Here is an 18,456-nt window from a genome sequence, read left to right as displayed (position 1 = left end):
TTCGATGGTAGCCCTGTTCTGTAAGCCCTGTTCTCACCGGTAATTGCTTTTGCAGGAACCCAACTGGGTCATCTTTTTTGCTGCCCTCTTTCAGCCCAATCAGGATCTTCCATTTCGGCTAGCTTATACTCAAACCCCTCAAATTCACAAAAATGCCTTAAATTGAAATCGGACAAAAGTGTTAGCTTTGTAAGACTTTAGGGTAGCTGTGATATACATGCCGTGACGAAATTCAAACTGTAAATATACAACATACATATACATATTTGAGCTTTATATAGTTGATTTATCACATAAAAAAGTCTCAGAATTGAATGCAATAACTAAATAGCAGACAAACAATGTATAACATTGCAGTGTCTGAAATATGAGACCTGCTGTCTCGTCTCCAATGTATGTGTATGTGGTTCGCTCAACCAATCAGCCCGCAGCTCATCTAAATATTCATGAGCATGCCATATTTGGAAGGAAAGCTCTTGTTCCAAATAGGGCCATATTCACAGGGTAGTTAAGGGCCCATAGAATAGCACTCGGGCCATTTTCAGCCCAACCAATGTTTCATAACCCTATTAGGAGACCTTAAGGAACAGTGTGAAATACCCTATATAATCATTCTATCACCCCTTTAAAAAGTGCTCCTCAGGGAGATGCAGCTAGCTCAACCTGCAGCCATAAACACGTCATTAGTGTTTAATTACTCTCCGTGCCAGAGGGGGGAGACTGAGGTTCCACACTCCAGCATAACACACAGTATCTATGCAGCCTTTTATTATCTTTTTAAGTATGTAAAAAAAAAAGATATAAATTGCAAAAGCCATTAGGCTGTATTTCTTAACTCTGGACTGTGAGGTTATTTATATAGGCTAGCACATTTCTGCAACAAGGCAATTCAAAGTGCTCTTCATAAAATAGTATTTTTTCATTATTGTTATTTTTTTGTATACATCCTTACCTACAATGTGTGACAAATACATCAATATCTTGTATCTTGTTGTTTTCTTTCGGATTTACGGAGCAGTAATTACCATGTGACTTCCGGAGGATCCCATGGATTGGGTAAACGTTATCACGGTCAACAAAATCACTCATTTAATATGTACATTGAAGCAATACTGGCGTTAAAGAGCTGCCTGATCGCTGTCAGATTCTCTGAAATGAATGGCCGCATTGCATTGTGGGATATGGGCTTTGAATGCGCTCCACTCGTATCGTAGTGTTCTGTCTTACAGTATACTGTAATATTTCACCGGTAATAACACAGAAATAATATCATTAAAATAAGAAATGAAAACCTTGATAACATCTCATGAATAAATGTTGATTAATGTAGCGGGATATATATTAAAAGTGATGGATGTTATGATTATGTTCTGGGGTATTTGAGGAACTAAGTGTGTACATATACCACCTTATTCCAAATGTAGGCATATTTTATGTTATATTTCATATATGTTATAATCATACCAGGTTACAGGTTTGTTTTATTATCATTCCTGGTCACCAGACTGTGTGTCTGCTTAATTAGTCACAGTGCGCAGGGGGCTCGCCTTTAGGTTTCATTTTCATTCAATTGATGGTCAGGACTGGTACGCCTTGCCGGTGAGTGACTATAAACTACCAGTTTGCTAATAATTCAAATCAAGAATTAATATCACATGATGGTGTAATTTCATTGGTTAATTCTGGGATTTGTGTTTGTGTTTTCGTTGCAGGTTTACAACCTAACTTAACTTACTAACGTCACTAATTATCAAGCTGACAGGCTAGCATAGCGGTAGCAGTCAGGCTACCGAGTGTGTGGACGCTTACTGTGTATGTGTGCGCAATAAAAGTTCATAAAGTGACTCGAGTTGTATCCGCTGTACTTGTCCTGAAACCCTTCCAGTGGGGAGTTTATTGAGCTATAGCAGGTAGCTTAGTAAAAACTGGACAGTTGTAAACCTCCGTCGGAGCCGTGCCAGAGAGTACACGGACCCTGAGCGGAGGATAGCCATCGTTGATGACCGGCGCCAGAACCGGAGGCCCAGTGTCTGGGAAGGAAGCGGCCGTCAACGCCACTACAACGGAGGAGCCGATGCCAAGAGCTAACGGGGCCGTTAAAGGGCTGAATAACTTCCACAACCGTGAGTAAGGCTGTGTGGATAATATAACAGCTGCGGAGCTAATAAAGTGACTTTGTAAACAACGCCCCTACCAGCCATAGCAACCGGAAAAAAAGACGTCTGTGTTGTGCTGTGTTCGCGGACGAGTCGTTTGTTTCGAATGAATCTTTTGAACGAGCCGTTCATTTTGAATGAATCCTTTGAACGAGTAATTTTGCTAAAAGGTGATTCTAGTGATTCTGTTCACCTAAAAACGACAAAATGGCAGATGACAAGCCAGATCTAGAGAGCTTAAAACGGAGACGCTCAAATGCACAACGAAACTTTACAACGCGGATAAACCGCCTTGATGTTAGTGCTGGCCGTTTACGTGAAGTTGAGTTGTCAGAAGAGTTAGCAAGATTGAAGGATGATTATGACAAACTCCTCGATGTCAGTAATGAATATATCGACGCACAGAGCCAGATAGACCCTACAGGTGACGACAGTGAGTCGCGGGACGCCCTGGCGAGAAGAGACCCCAGTGAGCAAAGGTTCCTTGAAACTGAGAGCAAGATCATGGAAATGCTGTGGTCCAAGTATGCAGCGCCGGACATAGACGCTCTTGTAACACAGTTCAAGTCTGCTTTTGATCGAGCTGAGGCGCTCGGGAAAAGTAAAGTAGTGCCATGGATGCAGCAAGGGGTCGAAAGTGGTAAATTGGATAGGAAACTCCATGAACTCAGAGAGGCTGTGTACACTTGGAGAGACTATCGGCTGCATGGAAAGGACAAATGGATGCTCTTTTTATCATTGAGAGAGGACAAGGAGCAACTGATGGATGAGTGGACATGCCGACGTGATAATGAGGTTATGAGGAGGAACAGTACAGAACTAAATGACAATGGCAATGGTGACGGAGGTGAGGAGGAAGAGGATGAAGATGTGGGAGGCGATGACGCGGTCGGTGGGCATGTCACAACAGCTAGCGAGAGCCTTACAGCTGCAGATAACATCACCTTTATCCAACCAGTAACTCTTGCTATTGCTACTCCACGTGTTAACACCCAGCCTGCTGTTGTCAATCTGCCCGTTGATGGGCAGGGAACTGTATATGTTACGAGCTCTCCTTCATTAATATCCACCGACAGAGCAAGCATCACTACCTGCGCTGCTCAAGGTGCTACTGTCACTAGTCGACCTCAGAGCAGATATGTAGCAGCTACCACACACAGTACCCCCAAACAGACATTACAGCCCACCCTGCGGTCACAACGGTCTGATGGTGGACTCTTGTCAGTTTCGCCCTACCTCCAACCCTTGCCAGCAGCTATGAAGAGCAGTCTTACATAGCTACCTGGGTGTTCGAGGTGGTGGAGAGTGATGTCGATGGCATCCTCAGTGGAATGGTTTGCCCTATAGGCAAACTGGTGAGGAACGATGGTGGGAGGCAGGCCTTGATGTGCTGGGCAACCAGCCGTTCCAGGCATTTCATTACCACTGATGTGAGTGCGATGGGCCTAAAATCGTTCAGGCTTTTACGAGCTGATGTTTTCGGAACTGGGATGATAATGGCGGATTTCCAGCAGGATGGGACGATGGCTTGGGTCAGGGAGATGTTGAAAATCTCAGTGAGAATCCCCGTTAGTTGATCAGCGCAGAATCAATAATTAATATCACATGATTGTGTAATTTCATTGGTTAATTCTGGGTTTTGTGTTTGTGTTTTCGTTGCAGGTTTACAACCTCGCTTAACTTACTAACGTCACTAATTATCAAGCTGACAGGCTAGCATAGCGGTAGCAGTCAGGCTACCTAGTGTGTGGATGCTTACTGTGTATGTGTGCGCAATAAAAGTTCATAAAGTGACTCGTACTTGTCACTTGTCAATCATCACCAAATTTCACGCAGCAAACCGCCGACAGGAAACAGCTGATCAGTCCTGTGGGTTAAATGTTTGCTACGTTTTTAAGCAAAGGTTTCTATAGTTTCCATAACTATTCTATTTAGCTGCTATTTGCAGCTTTTGGTCTTTATGACATAAGACAGCTGAAGACAGGAAAGGGGGTAAAGAGAGGGGGATGACATGCAGCAAAGGGCCACAGGTGGTCCATTGTTCTGACCTCTCAATAACCCGAAAAATTCCCTTTGGTCCTACAGCCCACTAGTCCGATGTCCACCAGCGATATTACGAATCCCATTATGGTCACGCCAAGACCCGCCCTTCAATAGCATTTATTGGCCAGGTGTCCATGCTTACGCAAGGTAACGTAACCCCATTTGTACAGGTCCTATCCCCTGACCAATCGGCTATCCTAACCTTAACCACTCAAGGTCAAATGGCTAACCACAACCAATCGAGCTGCTTCGTATGGCGGGTCTTGGCGTGGCCATAGTGGGATTCGTAATTTCGTCACCAAATGGATGTCGGACTAGTGGGCTGTAGGACCAAAGGGAATTTTTCGGGTTATTGAGAGGTCGGAACAATGGAGCGTCGGAGAAATGGGCAGTCCCCAGTATCACAAAGGAAGGAGAAGGAAAAGACGGAGATGTTCCCACTTACACATCAAAGCGCAGGTTCTGCTTCTCTTCAAAGAAGAAATCAAGCATAAACTTCCTCACAAAGTCTGGGTTCAGCGTGTTATAGATCACTTCTGTCCGACCAAACTAGTGGAAAGACAGAGAGAAAAGAGACGGAGAGGAAGTCAACACCATACTGTTCAATCTGTACATATAGTTAGGAGGGAAAAGCAAAAACAGTGTTGAAGGGTAACTCTACTGTTGTGTTGCTTTTGTTTTGTAGATTATGAAGTTCTCAACCAGCAAACATTTGAGAGAAAGCGACACACTTTAAAGCAGTCCAAACCTGATCAAGGCCCTGCTTAAACTACTCGATTAGTCATTTAAGTGTCTAATCTGATTGTCTTACTTAAAGTAAAAATGACCCAGTTACATTAATGCTCTTTATATGTGTTGAGGAATGTAAATGACTTGGATTTGACCACATCTGTCATCAAATGCAGGAAGAGCGGCCAAGGACATACACAGTCTATTTAATGATCTCAATGGTGTTGCTATAATTGCAACTCTTCATCATAACAACTGCTATAATTATTATTTATCTTATTTCTGTTAGGGATGTCACCATCAGCTTTTTTACCCCCCCCTGCTTCGAGCCGATTTTTAAAATATTGATTATCTGCCGATGCCGAGTCCCGAGCCACTTGTAGTTGCTCAGATAATAGAGCTGCACACCGTTTTTTTTTCTTTACAAAAATAACTAAGTAAATAAAGTAACTAAAATATGTCTTAAGCTAAATAAATGTAACTTAGTGCAGCAGGTGAGTCTTTCCTCTCAACACCAAAACAGTTCTCTTTAGGATTCCAGCAAACCCCTAACCAAAGAATAAACCCGCTGGACATCAAAGACTAAACTTAGTGACGCCTCTTGCGCTTAATATTCAATCTTTGATTTTCTTCTTGTGTTTATCGATGTCGGCTCCAGGGAATAATGGCCTGTAAGCGTGGTTTCCTGGTGGAATCACGGAATAAGTGTGGAGAATTGGAGTAATCCACTTCTGTAAAAAAAACACACTCTCTGGACAGACACTGGTGAGTGGCCGCGCGCCATGTTGGTTTGAAAAGGGCCGACATCCAGGCAGTCTGGCGGTGCGTTTGTGGCACAGGGCTTGTGTGGATAAAAGGACAGTGATGATCTACAAGCTGATGTACATGATCGGAGTAAGGTAAACGGGGTGAATGTCAATCCCCGATCAGTTAAAAAATGCCAAAACCGGCTCAGATCCGATACTGTGATCGGGATATACCTAATTTCTGTATATCTGTATCAGTGTCTCTGTGTCCCAGCCGGCAGCGGAAGATGGCCACCAAAAGCCTGGTTCAGTCTGAGGTTTCTGCCTGTTTAAAGGAAGTTTTTCCTCACCACTGTCACACCAAATGTTTGCTTCTGGGGAGAATTGATAGGCTTTTGTAAATTATATCTGTTAAAGGTACAATATACATTTCTGCATTAAAATGCCTAAAAACGACCATACCTATGTTATATATTTCTTAGAGTTGTGTTTTCACCAAAATGTCAAACCCAGAGAATAATAATAATTTAATAATAATAATTTATACTTTATTAATCCCACTTTATTAATCTGTTGTTATTACACACAGGCCTGAATTACACACACACATGCTCAGTACCTATACATGCACTAATGGAGAGATGTCAGAGTGAGGGAACTGCCCATGGAAAGACGCCCTGAGCAGTTGGGGGTTCGGTGCCTTGCATAAGAGCACCTTCACAGTGCCCAGGAGGTCAACTGGCACCTCTCCAGCTACCATTCCACCACCAGACTTTGGTCCGTATGGGGACTTGACCAGCAATCCTCCGGTTCCCAACCCAACTCCCTACAGACTGTGCTACTGCCACCCGAAATCTGTTATTTTATTTCTGACATGGGACGTTTCCTTTAGTCGCCTATCAGTGGCGTCATATAACCTTTCACCCTCTAGTAACTTCAGTCAAAACACGTGCGTCCAGATGATACGTTCGAGAGTAATTGTAAATCATACGTCACAGAAAAAAAATACTCCTAACGTAATACTGCTTTTTCTGCCAAAAGGCATCATTTTGTGATTAATGACATGCCACTTTGCAACACAGTAATACAGCAGAGACCTTATTTATTGATCCAGCTTAACATTACTACAATGTGCTGGTTGACAAGTAGCTAACGTTAATGCTAGCTAATGCTTGGTGGGTAACATCATATGGTTATAACATCGTTCAACACGCTCAAAGTTATTTTTAGTATGATTGTTTTGACCACGGATAAAAGCAGCACTGGGCTAATGTGACGCACACGAACTGTATGGTCACATTTTTTTTTATTTTGTCTGTTTTATTGTGGGATATTATTTTTATGAGAGAAAAACGTTTGATAAGAGCCATAATGGTTAATCATTTATTTCTGGTAAGAGCACAAGGCTCTTTATAATAAAGCATTATGGTGCTGCCAGCAGGGGGCAGTGTGGCGCTGTGCTTCGCTCTCATGGACGCTCTTTGTGAGCGGATTCTCGGTGCTTCGTCATTCTGCTGAGTGAAGCTGCATTGAACGCAAGCACTAGTCTCCTGTCTAATATTTTTTCCTGTTTTACAGGTTTGTGAAGCTTTAAAACTTGTATACTTATACATATCTTGTTAAACAGTTACATTTGTAATGATAGATCGGTTTGGTGGAGGGAAGATAGTACATTTATATGGTTTGTGTACAAGTAGAGAAAAAGTATTGTTGTCCTTGTTGTCTCGGCTGTCTCAAGATGGCGCCGGCAGTGACCTTTCCTTTGAGATCAAAAGAGTAAGTAGTAAGTAAGAAGTAAGATTTAAATATTTCTTAGTTTTTGGCTCCAGCGCATTTTAGGTTGGTTTTAAATGCATATTTTTGATGATATAGCAGCTCGTTTTAAATGAATATGTTGTTGTCTTAATCTGATGTATATTTTTGACAAGCTAAAACTTCAGCTCAAGCAATTGTACAGTACTGACAGCCGTTAGTGGCAATGTAAAAGGTGTGTTTTCTTTATTTTACATTTTAAGAGGTGAGGTTAAATAAACAGCCTGAACAGCCTAAATATGCTATGTTTATTGAATGGTACTTTCTTTTAAGTGGTTTTAACCAACTGAAATGCTAGCTCAGTTATAGGACTGAATGAGGATAAATGTAGTAGGACATATTGAAATTGTAAATTGAGGCTGTTTCATTTGAAAGCTAAGGAGAAGGCTAACTAGCTAAGGTATTTTGCTTTGTTTGTTTTGGGTTTTGTGATGATGCTAAATGTATAAAAGCAAAATAGCGAAACAAAAAGAGATATTTTTGCATATTAGCAAATAAAGTCATTCTGCATTGAACACAAGCACTAGTCTCCTGTCTAATATTTTCTCCTGTTTTAGGAATTCTTATCTGCTTACGGGTTCTCAATCTGAGACCTGTAACACTAACTCACGAATGAGTTCACCAGTAACGATATCTGTCTATAGATAGACAACTAATCTAATGCTAATTTAGCCAGCTAGCACACCCCGGTCTGTCTGCCTCACTCCCCCGGGGTAAAGAGACTTAATTCGCGATGAGAGCTGACAACAGCCCCGGGACATGTAGCTAGCTAGTTACCGTTTGGCCCCAGCCAGCTAGCAGCCAGCCACTATCATTACAGCAATCCGTACCCGGCCAGCACTTAATTCCGGTGCCGCGTGCTAATGCCGCTAACGGCAGTTTAATGAAGCGTCAGGAAACGAGTCACAGTGGCCATCCATAACGTTAGCTACGTCTCACTTAGTGCTACCGGTGTTCGTGCAGAAAATCTCCTTCCTGCCGAATTTCTCCCCCCTTTGCGTTTAGCTGACTTTACAGTTAGCTAGCTAAATTAACCAGAGAAAAGGTGGGTTAAGCACCAAAACAAATAGTTAAGATTACAGAAAAGTGAAGGGGTAGATAATTCCGGGCAGCTGGGAGATGTTCTGCTGCTGCACAATGGCCATCGAACGTCCTCGCCGTCCCGGAGATTCCCGTGGCAATCCCCACCCACACCCGTCTCTCAGCCTCGTTGAGTAGCTAGCTAGCGTTACAACAAAACCCGTCCGCCCAGTGGTGAAAACATCCAAAAGGTGACATTGACATGTGAAATATTTTTTGATAGTGTGGTTTTAGCTGCTGGCTAATGTTAGCTTGCTGGCTCACTAGCTAACTGGTCAGCTACCAATAAAAATTGAATCAAGAAAAATGTGATTTTGAATAAACGTTACTAAACGTAACGTAAATAAACTTGAATGGGTAAATTCGTCCATGAACAAATGCATTCTAATCAGCGATGGTGTCTTAGTAGGTACTGTTTCCCCAAAAATGTACTACTGGATTTGTGTATGATTTAGGACCAATGTTGAATCGAGAAACTAAACGCACGAAAGCCATTCCCGTGCATATCCAACTCCTATCCACTGGTAGGATTTTTAGCTACCAGCACATTTCAGCGCCAGGTTGTAGACATATTCGTCATTTCCCAGCCATCAATTAGTAGGAACATTCCGGTGGTGTTGGATGCAATTATTTCCCTGGCCCGAAACTACATTCAGTTCCCTTACAGGAATCCTCAACAAGCCAAAATCAAACTGGGCTTTTACACCATCGCCGGATTCCCTAACATAATTGGAGCCATAGATTGCACCCACATCGCAATAAAAGCACCGTCAACCAACAAATTTAGTTATGTCAACAGAAAGGGGTTTCATTCTGTTAACATGCAAATAATATGTGATGCAAATTTGTCATTGCGCGGTGGACTGGAGTAACACACAACTCATTTGTTATGCAGAACAGCTCTGTGGGTGTGCATCTCCAAGAACGCGCTGTTGAAGATGGCTGGCTCATTGGTGAGTTTTACGCTACAGCATGTTTAAAATGCTATTGCTGGGCTATGTACAGTTATTTAAAAACATCTCACCATTAGGGGATCAAGGTGACGCCATGGCTAATGGCCTAACCAACCCGAGGACCCAGCAGGAACAGACCTATAACCATGCCCATGCACGATTAAGGGGCACAGTTGAGTGCACAATAGGCCTGATGAAAGGGCGATGGCTGTGTCTGTCCAGCACGGAGTGGACACTGCAAAATTGGCCTGAAAAAGTGTGCATAATCATCATGGCTTGCTGTGTGCTACACAACTTGGCCATCAGGCTCTGCAGGAACCCCGCAGACCAGACGGAACTACGCCCGACGCAGTAGCTACCACCACCTAATGCCGCTGCCATTCAGACAAGACAGAGGATCATAAATACATTTTAGGTAAGTCTGGCCATTGGACAAGCTCAGAAACATTAAATAGATGCATTTCATGTTGCGTTTGGCAACATGGTGGGAAATATAATAACTGAAACCACATTAGTCGGTTGATGGTTTATTTGCAATTGTATTTGCTCAAGAAGCAATCTGTTGAAGAAAATGGTTGAATTGATTTAATACATTTGTTATGTGTCATGTGCATTTCAAGTTGATCCTTTATGTCATTAATGCTTTTGTCGTTTCTTCTTGGTTTTTCAGCATCGCCACGCTTAGCACTCTTGGCACACGGAAGGGGCAATGCTCGGCCCTGGCTCCTCCGACCCCTCAAGCTCATCCGGCACCATGGGTCTCGCTGTTAGAGACATTTTTTCACATGAATTTCATCGAGTTTATCCTACAAACAATTTCATTAAAACTTTGTTCTTACACTTTGAAATAAATTTTTTGCAAACACTGCCTATTCCAGTTGGTTTCTTTTACCTTCAGTTTGGGTGTTAGATGGCCTGGCTTGTTCTGTTGCAAGAACGTCAGTGTCACCGCCCTCAAAAATCCCGGACAGAGCTGTGTCGCCGATGATGCTGGCTATGCAGTTGTCCAAGGGGGAAAGTTACGTTGTTATTTGTCTTGCTCCAGTTGCGCACATTTCTCGTCTGTGTGCTGTGGTGTTTTTTGGCCAATAATTGAATGTCAAACCATTTTTTTTTAACTGGTTGAGTTCTCTACTCAGACCCAACTCAATTAACTGCATTGGTTACCTTCTCCCATGCAGCAGTTTGTTATACCTTCTGAATTGAGTGAACCAAACAATATTCTTTGGTTGGCTTCAACCACTACTAGTACCTCGATTTGTTTATTCGAGAAGTTGCTCTTCTTTGCTCTCTTTGCCATTATTGCAGTGAGGGAAAAAACACATTCACGTGGTTGATAAAGGGATGTGTTGTTACCATATATGGGAAATTGGAGGCGTTTCTGAATGCAAATTGCCCAAGCGTGAACGAGCATGGTGGTTAAGGCGTAATTTATCAATTTTGATTACTTACTGATGTGCGTACGATTGGCTTGGGCAAGTTTGATGAATACAGATTTTTTTTGTACTTAAGCACATATTAAATTTCATTCGTAAGACAGAATTTAGAACATTTTCTACACACGGTTGATAAATGAGGCCGCAGGTATTTATACTGGATACTACACTTTGAAACTTGATGGCTGTTTGAGTAGTCAGTTGTTGCTAACAAAAATATTTTGTGTCTGAAACAACATCCAATCTAAACACTGTATTACAGCAAGTCAAGAGTATGCCTTTGTTCTGTTTTTGCTATACCCACGGGGTACGTTGGAAGAGGAAGGAGGTGTGAGCTGCAGGGGATATATTCGAAAGATTCCCACCCTGGATTCTGCAACCAATACTGCAAATTAAAGTAAAATAAATATCCTATTTATGGGCGCCCGGATAGCTCAGTTGGTAGAGCGGGTGCCCATATACACCGTGTTCCACATTATTATGCAAATTATATTTTACACTGATTTTCCTAAATAGTCGATGCAAATGACAGTCAGTATAATTTTCAAGTCACCAACCGTTAGGGTATAAGTCGAATTTCATTGAACAAACCACCCAATGAAAACAGTATTTTTTTCAAAAATAAAAAACTCAAAATGCACTGTTCCAAATTATTATTGTTTCCTATACAAAACATTGTATAGGTTGTAAAGAACTGAAAATGGTAATTTGCTGAATTTGCAGCATTAGGAGTTTTGTAAATGCCAATATTTCTGCGTACTTACATTCTATGTTTCGTCCGTACACCACTTCTGACGCAAGTTCGCCGCACAGTTTTATAAATGAGGCCCCAGATCTACTGTCCGCTGACCTTAGTGACTTTTTTTGGCCCCAGGGTAAAAGCTATTGTACGTAATTTCTGTCTCCCCCATGAGGAATTCTAAATAATGACAACAAAACTGTCGCCGCATCCACATGATACTTACTTCCGTGACCGCAATCTTCTGAACATACAGTCAGGTCCATAAATATTGGGACATCGACACAATTCTAATCTTTTTGGCTCTATACACCACCACAATGGAGTTGAAATGAAACGAACAAGATGTGCTTTAACTGCAGACTTTCAGCTTTAATTTGAGGGTATTTACATCCAAATCAGGTGAACAGTGTAGGAATTACAACAGTTTGTATATGTGCCTCCCACTTTCTAAGGGACCAAAAGTAATGGGACATTTGGCTGCTCAGCTGTTCCATGGCCAGGTGTGTGTTATTCCCTCATTATCCCATTTACAAGGAGCAGATAAAAGGTCCAGAGTTCATTTCAAGTGTGCTATTTGCATTTGGAATCTGTTGCTGTCAACTCTCAATATGAGATCCAAAGAGCTGTCACTATCAGTGAAGCAAGCCATCATTAGGCTGAAAAAAATCTAAACAAACCCATCAGAGAGATAGCAAAAACATTAGGTGTGGCCAAATCAACTGTTTGGAACATTCTTAAAAAGAAAGAACGCACCGGTGAGCTCAGCAACACCAAAAGACCCGGAAGACCACGGAAAACAACTGTGGTGGATGACCGAAGAATACTTTCCTGGTGAAGAAAAACACCCTTCACAACAGTTGGCCGGATCAAGAACACTCTCCAGGAGGTAGGTGTATGTGTGTCAAAGTCAACAATCAAGAGAAGACTTCACCAGAGTGAATACAGAGGGTTCACTACAAGATGTAAACCATTGGTGAGCCTCAAAAACAGGAAGGCCAGATTAGAGTTTGCCAAACATCTAAAAAAGCCTTCACATTTCTGGAACAACATCCTATGGACAGATGAGACAAAGATCAACTTGTACCAGAGTGATGGGAAGAGAAGAGTATGGAGAAGGAAAGGAACTGCTCATGATCCAAAGCATACCACCTCATCAGTGAAGTATGGTGGTGGTAGTGTCATGGCGTGGGCATGTATGGCTGCCAATGGAACTGGTTCTCTTGTATTTATTGATGATGTGACTGCTGACAAAAGCAGCAGGATGAATTCTGAAGTGTTTCGGGCAATATTATCTGCTCATATTCAGCCAAATGCTTCAGAACTCATTGGACGGCGCTTCACAGTGCAGATGGACAATGAACCGAAGCATACTGCGAAAGCAACCAAAGAGTTTTTTAAGGGAAAGAAGTGGAATGTTATGCAATGGCCAAGTCAATCACCTGACCTGAATCCGATTGAGCATGCATTTCACTTGCTGAAGACAAAACTGAAGGGAAAATGCCCCAAGAACAAGCAGGAACTGAAGACAGTTGCAGTAGAGGCCTGGCAGAGCATCACCAGGGATGAAACCCAGCATCTGGTGATGTCTATGCGTTCCAGACTTCAGGCTGTAATTGAATGCAAAGGATTTGCAACCAAGTATTAAAAAGTGAAAGTTTGATTTATGATTGTTAATCTGTCCCATTACTTTTGGTCCCTTAAAAAGTGGGAGGCACATATACAAACTGTTGTAATTCCTACACCGTTCACCTGATTTGGATGTAAATACCCTCAAATTAAAGCTGAAAGTCTGCAGTTAAAGCACATCTTGTTCGTTTCATTTCAACTCCATTGTGGTGGTGTATAGAGCCAAAAAGATTAGAATTGTGTCGATGTCCCAATATTTATGGACCTGACTGTAGCCATGTTGAGAAATACATTGAGTTGTGTGGAGCTGATAGTCTTAATTAGCTTTGTAGCAACTCATTTGGCAATGGCTTGAATGTAACGGACGTTCATTAATATCAAAAAGTTACACACTAAAGCTTTAACCCTGGCTGTGGTTCATTTGGGCAGGTGTGAATGCAGCAATAACACTCAGATGCGCACCAAAAGCGGACCAAACCAATCAATCCAACTCTGGAGTGGTTTGTTTGTGGTGAGAACGTGATCCGAGCCCAAACCAACAAAAACTGTGTACCCCTGAGTCTAAGCTAAATGGCTCCTGTAGTCAGGTGTGCTTTGCAATCTGTGATGTGGCAGAGCAGCAAACTGTAGCAGCTTGCAGTGTTTCTCTCACAGAAATAGACAGCGATCAAGCTCACCGCTGCTTAAGTTGTAGACAGACACACAAACACACTGACAAGAAGTATCTTTCAACAGGCTCTGTTTTTATAGTTTTACAGTTTTCAGGGGTTTTCTCCACATTAGTGTGAGTATTAGATTTCTGCTAATTGCATCAATAAAGTGCCTCAAGCCAAATCTGCCAATGTGTTCAAACAGCCCACACACTCCAAGCTGCTAACAAACAAAGTGTCGCAGGAAGCATGCTTGTTTCCTTTTGCTTGTTGACAGACAGTTACACTAATGTCAAAGAAGACTGTAGAGGAGTAAGTGGGCAGCTGAGTGGGACCTGGAACCATATGGAAGATCTCCAACTGTGGCTGCACTCCAAACTGGCAAACCAGGCCTGAAGAAAGCTACTCTGCTCTTCAATCAGCTTGGATTTATAAAAATAAAGAGCAGTAGAAAATACATTTACAGCCAGACAATGTTGCTGTAAGTCCGCGGCAAGAGAAGAAAAGCCTTGAGAGGCAGCATGGAAAAAATGATTAGGATGATAAACTTTTCTCTTCTCACAGAAGCGAGAAGCATTTTATTATATTTTCCCCTTGTGATATTTTTCACTGTGATATCTTGGCTTAGATGGAGGCTTGAGAGTTTACCCTGCACAGTTTCTAAATCTGTTATACGATTACTGCTCTATTGCTCCAAGCAACAAGACATTTTCCCAGCAAATTACTCAAGTTTAAAAAGGTATATTGCCTCTACGAGCTAACTAAAAGAGAGCGATAAGGTATAATAACTGATTATCTTATCAAAAGACCAAACATGCTGTGTAGTGAAAGAGGATTAAAGAAGCTGTAACAGGGATTACATATTTACACCTAACACGTATATAGAGCTGCCTATTACAAGCATTTATAATTCCCATGAAGTAATGATTAAACATGATTTGAGTATTTTTATTTGAAAGAGGCACTAACAGCTTTTTAGCAGCAGGTGTCAGAGCCAGATGCTCCAGCTGTTCTTAAATTCAAACTTATCCCAGCTATAATGTGAGTGTTGTGACAGTTTGACTGACTTGATTGCTATCCGTTTTAAGAATGTTTTTATTTAGTCAAGGGGTGCCAGCCAGGTCTCTCTTCTGACATCTAAGGGCATTTTCACACCTGAAAGTCCGGACCAAGGTTCATGTTTTTGTTACATTGCATATATTTGATCCAGTAAGTTTCGGTTTCACACTGCAGTTATGCAAGCGCACTAAAGATCTATACGTGACAAAACTACGTCCTGCCATCATCACATACGTGAGCTGCGTACTCCAGATACTTATAATTGATTGGTTTGTAGACGGGCTTCCCCGTCCTCTCATATCCTCTCTCTGTGTCAGAGTTTTTTCAACTGACTGCTGCTCTCCCCTACTGCTGCGGCTCTTTTTGTTTTGTTGTGATGTTGAGAAGCAAGACACGGGAACTTTCTTTCTGGAGCATTTATTCAGAGACAAACGGAAACCTACACTGTACATTTACGTCCTGCTACATCCTGCTATGCTCTGCTGTGTCCTGCTATGCCATGAACTACTACAACTACTATTTCTAGGCACTGTTCCATTATCTTTATTTTGACTGTTATTGCCACTATTCATCACACCCCCAACCGGCACTGTCAGACCAAGAGCCTGGGTCTTTCCGAGGTTTCTTCCTAAAAGGGAGTTTTTCCGGACCAAAATTTGGTCTTTTGATCCGGACCGTGGTCCGAGGCACCTTTCTCACCTGCAATTTTGGTTCGGACTAAACTGAAAAGTCCGAAAGTCCAGACCAAATGAGGTAGGTGTGAAAACGCCCTTAGATAGCCTTAGTTAGGTTATGTTTTATGTCAGTTGTATTTTGTTAGGATATAAAATCAAACCACACAAGCATGCACATATTAAAATGTACACCGTATATACATTGAATGACCTTAAAGTTTAAAGTTATAGTTTCTGTCTCCCCCCAATGAGGAATTCTAAATAATGACATCAATTCTGTTGGTGCATCCATATGACACAAGCCTTCCGTGATCGCGCTTCACCCCCACCCCTCCTCCACACAGTTGCTACGTAGCCAAGGAGGACACGGAGGATAAAAAAAAACATAGACTTTACTTGAGTTTCAGCGCGCGAAAGTCGCTGGACAACACCAATTTCTAAACAGCCATGCTGAGAAATACAGAGAGAGTTTTGTGGAGCTGATAGTCTTAATTAGTATCAACTCATTTGGCAATGGCTCCATTGTGATATGTTAGGAGAAAGATGTAGGAGGTGGCAATTTAACAACTCCCTTCTCCAGAACACAGCCTTTGATGCAGAATTTAGAATCAGACTGGCTGAGTTTATATCAATCAACACTAACTCAGTTTCTGACCCTGCACATGTCTGGCAGGCAACTAAAGGATTTATTAGAGATTTCACATCTTCCTTTGTGGTCAACTTGAAGAGGAAAAGAGACGCAAGGATTGCAGAGTTGGAAGAACATCGTAAATCTCTAGAGCAGTCTCTTAAGACGTGTTTTTCTAAATCTACACATACTCTTCTAGTCAGAAGTCGAACAGAGCTCTACTCTGAAATTAAAACAAAGTGAATTTAGAGCTACTATCAACAGCATCCGCACAGACCAAGGTATCTCAACAAATCCTAAGGATATCGATGCCACTTTTCAGTCCTTCTATTCAAAGTTGTATGAGTCCTCCTGCAGCTCAGATCCGACACATATTAGGACCTACCATCTTACAAGCTTTAACCTCAGCCATAGAGAAGGGTACTTTCCACCAACAAACCAACACACCTAGAGCGATTTATTGAGAAGCTAGTCCACCCCAACCAATCAGGTTTTATACCAAAGCGACGTGCTGCAGACAATGTACGCAGACTATTTCATGTAATAGAAGAAGCCAAAAACCTTCCAACAACGGCAGCAGTGTTATCAGTGGACGCGGAAAAGGCTTTCGACCACCTAGAGTGGAACTACTTGTGGCAAGTAATGGAGAGGCTTGGCTTGGGGGCCAAATTCATTGACATGGTGCATACTTTATATGCGAATCCCATGGCCATAGTCAGTCACAGCCATTTCCCATTGAGCGGGGGTTGTGACAGGGATGACCGCTTTCCCCCATGCTGTTTGCAATCTATCTTGAACCGTTAGCCCAAGCCATAAAGCAGAATTAAATCTGTAATGTCCAGATTAAATCCAATAGCAGCTCAATATCATTATTTGCAGATGATATTTTGTTATACGTCTCTGATCTTGAGGACTCTATTCCAAAAATTCTTAAAATCTTCAACGAATTTGGCTCAATTTCCAGCTATAAAATTAACTGGAATAAATCTAATCTTCTTTTATTGAACAACAGGCATGTAACATCAGCCATTAGTGGTACAATACCAACCCAAAGCAAAATTACATATTTGGGTATCACCATACACGCATCGCTACAGCGAGTTGTCCAGGACAACTATGGAACTATATTAAGTAGTGTTCAAAGGGATCTAGCCAATTCGCTCGGTGCAAGACTCTACTTCTGTTCTACTTCCGCTCCCTCGAGTGTGTGGGTGTATACTTCCGGTAAGATGGCGATGTTTTACACCAGATGTCTCCAAGACCTACCCAAGCTAACCATATCAGACGTCCACAGACTCATCCGAAAGGGATGCTCTGCCCCCTGGAGTAAACGGGAAAAGGGGTACAAGATGTACCTTTCAAGTTTTGACAACTATGAAGATAAGTTTGAAATTGACCGCAAAACAAATTCACATTGTGGTATCGCTAACTAGCTAGCAGTAGCTATGTAGCTAACATTTAGGTCCTGTAGATATTTTAGATTTGTTTAGATCGGGCGCAGAGAAAACATAACCTATCACTATCGGACACTATGTTTAGACAAGACAATGTCAAGTTAGGATTAGTATGAGATTGTCAGAGGTGGGCCTACCGAATATTTCTGAGTATTTCTTTTTGGTTTGTGTTGTATGTATTGGTTCAGAAAACTAGAGACAAGTAGCGCAACCACTCACCAATGGCCGCGATCAAGATTATTTACAACCATTGTCCGTTCATCAGGTTGTTTGATCGACTGTACCGTGTTGAAAAGAAGTCCAGTGTGTTTTGTCTAACATTACATGAATGATGTTGAATTCCCACAGTGTCAAACAAAGACCCTGCACGGAGGGTGACCATCAGGGCTGTATGTTATAGGTCCATGAGGAAGCATGAGAAGCCTCACGACCTCAGAGTAGGGAGGAAAACGTGTTTAACCAGTTCAAGTCAGATTCTGGGGTATTTTTGTGACTATAGTTAGTGATATGGATGTAGAATAACAATAATAAAACTTAGGTCTGTTTATTTGACTTAAACCTGAACTATACTTTCATGGACACCCCAGAAACTGGTTGTTACTGCTCCCGTTCTTTGGAGCATAAGTTTAAGTAATAAGTTTAAGTAGGCCTGTTCATGATGGGTACAT

The 18,456-nt window shown here is 41.9% G+C and overlaps 1 protein-coding gene and 1 long non-coding RNA gene across 2 annotated transcripts in view; one reads left to right on the top strand and one right to left on the bottom strand.

The window, feature by feature from the left end:
* The window catches only part of LOC144516126 (copine-9-like), a 348,189-nt gene that overhangs the window by 221,552 nt on the left and 108,181 nt on the right, over positions 1-18,456 (bottom strand). Inside the window, exon 4 of the mRNA XM_078247326.1 lies at positions 4,645-4,748. Coding sequence (XP_078103452.1) covers positions 4,645-4,748 — 104 coding nt within the window. The remainder of the gene's footprint in view (positions 1-4,644; positions 4,749-18,456) is intronic.
* Positions 7,198-10,320, top strand: LOC144516348 (uncharacterized). Its single transcript, XR_013501835.1, has 4 exons — positions 7,198-7,252; positions 9,462-9,519; positions 9,597-9,934; positions 10,190-10,320. It is a non-coding gene; the product is annotated as an uncharacterized LOC144516348 (long non-coding RNA).

Source organism: Sander vitreus, chromosome 4, assembly GCF_031162955.1.
Source record: "Sander vitreus isolate 19-12246 chromosome 4, sanVit1, whole genome shotgun sequence".
NCBI lineage: Eukaryota > Metazoa > Chordata > Actinopteri > Perciformes > Percidae > Sander > Sander vitreus.
Note: the sequence above shows the minus strand (reverse complement) of the source record. Positions and strands in the feature narration are given on the sequence as shown.